The 9,913-nt window shown below is 38.0% G+C and overlaps 1 protein-coding gene across 1 annotated transcript; it reads left to right on the forward strand.

The window, feature by feature from the left end:
• The first annotated feature begins 343 nt into the window (after positions 1-343).
• On the forward strand, positions 344-7,128 carry dnajb4 (DnaJ heat shock protein family (Hsp40) member B4). The gene is made up of 3 exons (XM_059345265.1): positions 344-807; positions 3,615-4,195; positions 6,309-7,128. Exons 1-3 carry the CDS (start codon positions 597-599, stop codon positions 6,537-6,539), a joined length of 1,023 nt encoding a protein of 340 aa, XP_059201248.1. The 5' UTR covers positions 344-596; the 3' UTR covers positions 6,540-7,128.
• Positions 7,129-9,913: the final 2,785 nt, after the last annotated feature.

Consider the following 9,913-nt stretch of genomic DNA (forward strand, 5'->3'; position numbering starts at 1 on the left):
ACATTACACCACTGGGCAAATATAGTAGTTCTTCATTTCTTTCTGTTCCTATTTAAACTGGTAGCCTATGCATTTTGTCTGTATATACATTCGTTGAAATTTCAATAAAGTAACAATTTGAAAAAAAGTAAATCAAGTAAGATTGCAAATGCACAATGCATGGTTGATACAGAATGTGCAGGACTAGGTCCATGATTTTTCTTTTAATGTCACATTATTGCACATGAGTTATGCCGGCCTAATGCATATTTATTTCCAGGAGCTCTGCTCACCGGAACCAGAATTATTTCATGTGTTTAACTTGACGTTGGCGCTGTGGATGCAGGGGAGGAGGGAGCCGAGGCTATTTAAAGAGGGTCATCCAGTCACGGATAAATAGCAGAAGGTCCTCTGCGTTGACTAACCGCCTCTAAATGGTTTTCATCCTGCACCGTGTCTCTGTTTGTGGCTTCTTATTGTTTATTAGTCCAGACTGAAGCCGCCTCACAGCTGTGACAGCCACACGTCGACCATCAGTCCAGTACCAGCTCCTCTCCAAGGCACATTCTCCTTCTTTCTTTCCTTTTTATTCTTTATCATCGGGGGAATACGTGAAAATGGGTAAAGATTACTACAAAACGTTGGGAATCTCTAAAGGAGCCTCAGACGATGATATTAAGAAAGCTTACAGAAAACAAGCCTTGAAATGGCACCCGGACAAGAACAAGTCTGCAGCCGCTGAGGAGAAATTTAAAGAAATCGCTGAAGCATATGAAGTCCTCAGTGATCCGAAGAAAAGGGAAGTTTATGATCAGTATGGAGAGGAAGGTAATTGGTTTTTATCTTTGCATTTAATTACCTTGTGTGGCGGATTTTAATTCACCTTCAATGTGCCGTTATAAGCCCGTTATAAAGCCGGGATGGTTGGATGTGAAACACAGCTGGCTTGAATTCAAATCATACAAGCTTAGAAAACAGCTGTTCATCAGATCACAGGCCTGCAGTTCTGTGCATTATATTATGAGGATTAGCTATTACACTGAATCTGCAGCTATAAGCCTCTATAAGGAGAGAAATAAAAGCCGGCCAAGAAATCCTCCATAGATTTTCTCACAATGGGTTCTGTAATAGAATATATATAGTTTGATTAAGTCAAAACCTTTATGTCCAGTATGTCTTCCCTAAAATGAGGCATCTGAGCAGATAGTTAGGGGTGAAGCATGTCTGAAGTGAGAATAGGGCAAAAGATGGGTGTTTTTTTCCATCAGTTAAGCATTTACTGCACGATTTTGAAAAAAAAAAAAAAAAATCGAATTGCGACTGATACAACTGTGATATGATTCCTGATATTGGAGGGAATGATAATTATTGCATCATTATTTTGTAAAATGATCACGGTGTGATTTTTTTTGTTTGTTGAGTTCGTAGAGTAGGATTTGAAGGCCTGGGTATGTCTACAGCACCACAATAACAATTAAATCAGAATGGTACAACCCTAATTCCAAAAATGGGATCTTACAACGATCCTTAAAATATTAATTATTCCAAATGCAATAATTTGCTTAAACATTATGACATATATTCAAGTGAAAACTTTCCAGAATTTTACGTTCAAAATGAGAAATGTCAGTTTTTTGTAAATATACACTTACACAGCATCCCAACTTTTTGGATACAGGATTGTATTTTCAAATATTGTGTCTTTAACAACTATTGCGCCTTAACGCAATGTGATTTGGAAGTCCATATTGTAATTTTCATGAAATTCCTCAGCTCGTAAAGCATGCATTTTTTGTCAAACTGAACCCCAAAATGGAAACATGTACAATATGTCTCACTTAAGTCATGCAACAAACATATACAAACAGAGCATGTATGTCTGCTTTATTGGTGATAAAATGCAAGTTCTTTAATATTACTGCTAGATAAACCCATTACTTTAGCAGATGATCAACTGTAATATCTAAGACTAAGCTCCTGACTGTCAGTGTCCATTGAATAGTATCATAGTTTGGGGTTCTTTTTTACAACCACATATTCTGTTTCAAAAGGATAACTTAACCTCAATGCTTTCTTCTGCCAAATTTAGAACCAGTATAATCACACTTCGAGGAAGGCAACATGATGCTACGGCTTGCGATGGCACTAAAAACTGAGGTGGCGGGCTGTTTGAAAATAGCCCTCCTCTTCAGCTCTGCCATCTCTGTCCGAGCCCCTCAGACCAGCAAGACGGGCAAAAGACCTGTATGAGTCATTCATTTCAATCATCCTGATCGTGATTGTGATCCTGATGCTGTCATAAAGTGTCAGTTCTATCAGAATTACCATCTTATTTGCTTTGCAGATTTGTGGCCTGTAAAACCTTTTGAGATGACAGACTATGATTCAAGGCTCTAGCTACCTACATAAACATGAAGGTGAATTAGCTGCAGCCGTGAGCCTTTAGCTGCTGTTAGCAGAAAGCTAAACTATAAGCAACTCTCCATCTCTGAAACACTTTGACAATAAATGCTATAAAAATATGTGCCAATATTTTCAGATTCCCCTTTAGACTGTCTTGTTAACACGTTTGGCTTTCTTTGCTGATGCCATTGCTGAAATAACACATTTTTCTGGAGGATTTTCCAACATTAAATCAGGCTTTCACCCTCCTAAGGGATGAGCAAGCACAGCTGCATTTGTCGAGCAGCCAATAGGAACCCCTCTCTCTGAAGTGACCTGTGATTGGCCAGTCTTCCATGATGGGCTGGATTTTTCTTTAAGTGTTAAAACAGAGCCAAGAGGAGGTGCAAGGTTGCTATATAAAGTCTACTGGATTTGGTGCGATTCAGTGTTGAAGTTGCAACATTGTTGCATTTTTCATTTGGTTTGGTTTGCTCCCACACTGTGCTTCATCATGCACACCAAGCATTGTAAACACATGTCACTTGTTGATGCTGTCCTTCATCTATTGGACGGAATATGTGAGGGAAGGGCTGACACTTACACAGCATACAGCATTGATCTGCTGTGCGATTTAATCCATTAGCCACCATTCTGTCGCTTAATAATTTGAAGACTTTGTTGTTTTTGTTTGTAGCCAAAACCAACTATGTTCTGTGATCATCTGAACACATTTTGATGAGGACCTTTACTTCCTCATTAGACCAAGTCTGTCCATGAGACATTTTTCAAGCCTGCTATTACCATTCCTGGTGCTGATTCTCAAATTTCCGCCCAAATTCAATCAATCAATTCAGTTTTCAATGCGCTGTGTTTTGGTTCCCTTCCTTGCTTGGGTTCGGACTGCATTCTCATCTGCGGTGAACCGAACCCTGTTGCACTTGTAAGGGAACCAAGACCCACAATTTTCAGCGGACCAGAGTTCAGTTCTTTGGTCCGCACCATAGTTTGCTTGAGCAGTCACACCAGCAAAAACCAAACAGACTATCCGACAAAACGCACCAGGGATTGTTTACAGCTCAGGTGTGAAAGCACCCTAAAAGTCTTGTTTTGTTCTCAGACGATTTGAATTAGAATATGCTGAAAGGTTATTATGACATTTTTGCATGATGACGGCAAAAAAAAAAAATTGTGGCATAAAACGCCCACTGCTAAATGTTGATGACTGATGAATCATTTCTGTCATCTATCAGGTCTCAAGGGAGGAAGTGGGCCCACTGGTGATGGACCAGGCAACACCTTCACCTACACCTTCCACGGGGACCCTCATGCCACCTTCGCCACTTTTTTCGGGGGTTCAAACCCTTTCGAGATGTTCTTTGGGCGTAAAGCAAACGGGCGAGACGACGACGACATGGAGGTGGACGGGAACGACCCCTTCGGCTCCTTCACCAACTTCAACCTAAACGGATTCCCTCGGGACGGGCACGTCGGCCTCGGAGGGCAGCAGCGCCGGAAGCAGGACCCGGCCATCATCCATGAACTGAGGGTCTCCCTGGAGGAGGTCTTCCACGGCTGCACCAAGAGGATGAAAATCTCCCGCAAAAGGCTAAATCCGGATGGCAGGACCATGCGCAATGAGGATAAGATTCTCACTATCGAGATCAAGCGGGGCTGGAAAGAGGGAACCAAGATCACGTTCCCGCGAGAGGGAGACGAGTCGCTGAATACCATTCCTGCTGATATTGTTTTCGTCATCAAGGACAAGCCACACCCTCACTTTAGGCGGGAGGGCTCAAACATTGTGTATCCTGTGCGTGTGAGCTTACGACAGGTGAGGCGTCTTCTATTTTGGCACCCACTTCTGACTGAGTGCAGTATTAATAGAGTCTGATAGATGGATTAGTCACACACAGACTCAGAACAAGCTCATATTTACTTTAGAGTGCTCCCGATGCTCAAAAAAAGCCTGGTCACAATCAATAAGCCGTAGGTAGTCTGCCTCAAAAGTTGTTTTCCCTGGAAAGTACAGGTGTCCTGAATGAGCATAGTACTGAGCTACACACACACTTTGGCTGTGCTATTATGTAATCGTCAACATTGAGAAATAGAAGCTGTATCACAGGGAGGGCAGAGAGGCGGCAGCCGCCCACGTGCACACATTGCAAGATGTACTTATATGGTTCCTCCCACTCTCTTCAACACTCTCAGATCTCACTGCTTCATCTCTGAATATGTGGCCGATCTATGCAAACAGCCGCAGATCAGCTCCGCATGACGTGAATCACGCTAAGAAAATCACATATTTTAAATCCCCTTTTAATCACATTAAATGTTTCCTAAAGCATGATTACATCTCAAATTGAATATTTGTAGCCTATATGAGCATGACAGTTGCATTTTTGACTTAGATAAAAGTAGTTTGAAAGAATAATTTAATCTCTAGGATGACTTACTAGTTTTTTCCAGAGCTTTCCACACTGTCTCACAAGTACAAGGATCATGATCTTTGAATAGAGAGATTACGACCACCTGTTATCATGTGATGAGAACTGAGCGATCTCCCCGACAGCTGAGCAAATGTAACCCTCTATTGATGATTGCTCTGGAAGGCTCTGGGAGGTCTTGGAAAAGATATTAAAAGGACCACTGAATTCAGATTATTTGGTTAAAATATTTGCACAATGTGCTCAGTGGTAAAATATCTGGAGGATTGGGTTCAATTCCAATCAGAAATCTCTTATAATGATAAAGTATGGCCAATTCAACATCCACCAAGTAGCAAGAGCTTCAGGAGTAATTAAAGCTGAAAAACTGAGCTTATTTTGTAGGCTGAGTGTGTATCAGCTGAGGAAACCACTATGCAAAAATTTGAGCAACCTGCACTTTAATTAAATAATTTTAGCTTTTTAACAGATATAAGTGTTGATGTTTCATTTCATCAATAAGCAACAAAATAAATTGCACAAAAAAAGTGTGTCGGAGGCAATTTAGAAACTGTTACCAATATAAAGTTTGTCAAGCAGAGAACTCTTAGAATTTGTACAATTTGTGTATTTTTTTCAATGTTTTGTGTAAAAAAATCAGATCAATTCTATTTAACACTGCCAAATATAGATGTCTGCTTTGGTCAGGTGAAACATCTATCAATAATGTTCATAGATTTTTTGCATGTGGTTGTAATGTCGTAAAATTAAACTACTTGGGTTGATTTTAGGCACAAAACCTGTAATCTTGGTTAAGGTTAGGAAAAAAGATCAGAGTATGGGTGAGTGAGTAACTACTTCCACAAGTTAATACTAGACATAGTTAAGTAGTTGTCAGTGACATATTTATGTATTGGGATTATTTACAATTTAACATAAAATAACAACTTTGGTTGCACAGGGGACACTTTGTCCTTGGTCACAGTCCCATGCTTGTTCGGACTGTGTCGCTCTTTATAATACGTCATCTCACTTCTTTGTTTGCTCCCGTCATAATTCCTATGACCACTAGAGGCCTAACAACAAATCAATATGGGTCGTAATAAGACACGCCTCCTCATTCACCATCAAGTGCATTATCTATGAATTATTACTTTGTGTAGGTATAACTACCAAACAGTGAATGATAAAAGCCTGAATAATTCAATACTATCCTTTAACCACTATTTCAAGTAATCATACAACAAATGCATGATGTCAAATAAATGACTCGCTGATGATATCAGCTGCTTTGGATATCAGTTTGATTACTGTATGTGAATTTGTGTTCATTTCATGAAATATATTGATATCAGAAGATATACCTACTAATATCTTCATTTCAACAATATTTCCCAGCACTATTGTACAGATGTATAAATGTAATCCCAGTCGGTGAGCAGATTTTATGGGTTATTTTTACAGTAGATCATGTGTGGGTTGCTGTTTTCACACTGACTCCTGTGTTCCTGTCTTTTCCAGTCGTTGTGCGGATGCTCGGTTACTGTGTCGACGATAGACGGGAAGACGTGCAACATGAAGATCACGGATGTCATCAAGCCCGGCATGAGAAAGACTGTCGCCGGACAGGGTCTCCCCTTACCCAAAAACCCAGAGCAGAGAGGAGACCTGGTGGTGGAGTTTGACGTGAACTTTCCTGAAACGTTGCCTGGAAATGCCAAGGACGTCCTGAAACGGCATTTACCTGCTTAGAAAGAGAGACTTAACGAAGGGAGATAACAGCATGACAGCGCTACCCCTCGTAACCAAACACACTCACACACACAAACACAAGGACGGTTCTGACAGTTCACAGATGGACCCCCTCCTGTAGGACAAATGTGCAATTTCTATTTTTGAGCTATGTGGTGTTTTTATGAATACCATGCATGCTGCCAAGTGCAATCAAGTTCAAGTGAAAGACTGTCTGGGTTGTTGCTATCTGAAAGAAACACATTTTATACATGTTCCCACAATCACTTTAACTTTTTGTTTGTTGTTGGAAAGTATTTGGTAGTGAGCAAGTCGCCAAAAATAATCCCAGTGATCCTGGGAAACAATGCAGTGCCAATGTCCTTGCTCTCCTTTAGATCTGACAGCTTCATTAATGACATTTTTAACTGTCACTCAGTGTTGATTTTGTCATGTAGAGAAACAAGCCTCACTTTGGAGGCTGTCTTAATAATCTGTGTACAGGTAATTCAAGAGGAAAGTGGCTGAATGAACTGGATCGTCATGTGTGCATTTTAGAGACTTAACATGTGAAGAACTTGAAATTTTAAAATAAATATTTCCACATGAAGTGATGTTGCACTGTTCCGTTTATGAGGAGGCATGTGATGAATCCTGCTGTATTAACAATAATCACTTTAAAACCGTTAATGCTGCTTAGTTCTATTTATAGTCCGTGACTGTCTGCATAGCAAAGTGAGTACTAGGAAAATGGCTCTTTAGACTTCTTATTCAGGCCAAATATGTTTATTTTTGTTGTTGTAAAACTCATACAGTAACATTTCTGATGTGCAAAGATAAATATTAAAAATACATTGACTGATTTTAATGCTTACTAATGGCCAAGATATGACTGTGTAAATATAGCCGTCTGGTCTCAGCTGCTGGCTCTCAGCTGCCAACACAGAGGCCTTTACTGGACGTTTTCCCACCAGGGGACGCCACATCACTCATCATGACTCAGGGGCCCACAGAGGCGGGTCCTTGTCCGACAGAGAGGGCCACTTGGCTGCTGACATGTGTGCTCATTAGTTAAAAGATCAAACCTAAAAATAAGTTGCTATTACATGGCTGTAACATGCATTTATTTTTATTGTATATCACTCAATGCCAGAATGAGTCCCAATACTATTATATATTATTATAATTTGATTAATATTAGACATGCATTGATTTTTGTATCTATCTATGAAAGTTATCCAATCGTATCTTATTCTAAAACAAATGTCTGATTATTTTATAGACATAGCAAAAGACTGAGATCCCTGGGTGCACAAATTGTTCCTCAGGCTGGAAGAGATTTGTTCTAAATGGCACCTCCGTCAGTCGCACATTACGCGCACATCAACATGTGTGTGAGAGAGATTTGTGCAATTGATGAGTCACTATCATCCAGGGAAGGTGGAGGGTAAACACACCTGCTCCTTCTCAGTTTGGGAGATTGCCAGCCTGGTGTTGATGTTAAATTATGGCATCTAAATTGAAATAGAATTGTATTTTAAATTAGGTTAGTTTTTTTTCATTGTTATTTTTAATTAGGTTTTGTTTTAGTGAGTTTCCAGAATGGGTTCCCTTGTTTTAATTAGGTATTGCTTTTTTTTTTTTTTTTAAACATTTCTGGTCTTAGTTTAGTTTCAGTATTTTAGTTTTAAATATATATATATATATATATATATATATATATATATATAACAATAATACTATATATATATATATATATATATATACTATACTATATATATATATATATATATATATATATATATATATATATATATATATATATATATATAGTATTATTGTTAAGGGCTATATGCTAATCTATAGCATTATTTACTGCAAAGACGTGTGCATTTAAAAATGGATAATACCTCTTTATTTTGCTCTTATATTTAGTAGATGCAATACACGATGAAATACAAGTATATTTACAGTTTGTAAGGACACTTTACACATCTGGTAAACTCTTATCTGAAAAACTAATTCTTAAGGCTTATTTCAAAAATGAAGTCCTGACATACCTGTTACTTGTCCTTGACCAAGAAACCAGTTTTTCTGTGAACAACTGTGGTGACTGAAGTAGTCAGATATTTAAGTTGTGTAAAAGTAGCCATACTACATTGTAAAAATACTTGGTAACAGGTAAAAAAAAACCTGCATTCAAAATCATACCTGAGTACAAGTAAAAAGTATTAGCAGCAAAATGTATATAAAGTGACAGAAATAAAAGCACTGTTTATGCAGAATGGCTAATTTCAGATTAATATCCACTCAATCATAATTCTGGATGTATTAATGTGCACATTATTTTAATGTTGTAGCTGTTAAAGGTGGGGATAATATATTGTTTTCTCTATATACTGTGGGTTCTTTAATCTACGATAGGCTAATGTATCATCATTTAGGAGCTAATTTATATATTTTTATTAATCTGAAATAAATAATCTCAAATAAATGTAGCAAAGTACCTCAAATGGTACTTTGGCCCAGTACTTTAATAAATACACGTATTACTTTCCACCAATATGTGTAACACAGCCCTGATTCCAAAAAAAAGTTGGGACACTGTGTAAAATGTAAGTTTATATTTACAAAATCAAAAGTCAGTTTGAACATAAAATATATTGTTTTAGTAGTGTTTAATACATGTCACAAAGGATTAGCAGATTATCACATTGTTTTATTTACATTTTAGACAACGTCTCAACAAAGTTCTTTTATTTTGGATACTAATTTTGCTAATGATACTTATATACTTTTACTGAACTAAGATTTTTAAGGGTAAACGTTTAATTGTAGTGGAGAATTTTCAGTGTGAATTGTGATATTATAACCCATCCTTGACAAAAGAAACTATTTTTAGTGTGCAGCAGTGGGGAAATAAGTATCCATTTTTTTTTTTTTTTTTACATTTAAACTGTTACAAGTTAAAGTTTATATAACATATTTCACAAAGGATTAGCAAATGATCCAATTTTTATTTACATTTAAGAAAAACGTCCCAACTTCTTTGGAATTAGGGTTGCAATGCAGTATAGCAATTTTGCACATTTACTTTTGATATTTTAGGTAAATGATGCTGATGACACTTACATACTTTAATTTAAGATTATGAATGTGAACTTTTACTTAGTGGAGTATAGTGATACTACAACTAATGATTGACAAAAGAAACAAGTGTGCAGGTATACTTTTAGACCACTTTAACCTAAACTAACTTGCATCATGTGATTAAAAATGCCTGAGTAATTGTTTTCAAGGTGGTGACTCTCCTGTGGTGGAGTACAGGTGCACTGGGACTTGAGCCCGGGTTCGTCCCCACTGCGCCTGCGTCCCGCGGCGCGCTGATAGACAAA

Source organism: Centropristis striata, chromosome 11, assembly GCF_030273125.1.
Source record: "Centropristis striata isolate RG_2023a ecotype Rhode Island chromosome 11, C.striata_1.0, whole genome shotgun sequence".
NCBI lineage: Eukaryota > Metazoa > Chordata > Actinopteri > Perciformes > Serranidae > Centropristis > Centropristis striata.

Excerpts from the sequence above, each read along its gene's own strand:
- dnajb4 (XM_059345265.1), top strand. The coding sequence starts at position 597 with ATGGGTAAAGATTACTACAAAACGTTGGGAATCTCTAAAGGAGCCTCA. Across the intron at positions 808-3,614 it reads TGATCAGTATGGAGAGGAAG|GTCTCAAGGGAGGAAGTGGG; the intron begins GTAATTGGTTTT and ends GTCATCTATCAG. Across the intron at positions 4,196-6,308 it reads TGCGTGTGAGCTTACGACAG|TCGTTGTGCGGATGCTCGGT; the intron begins GTGAGGCGTCTT and ends TGTCTTTTCCAG.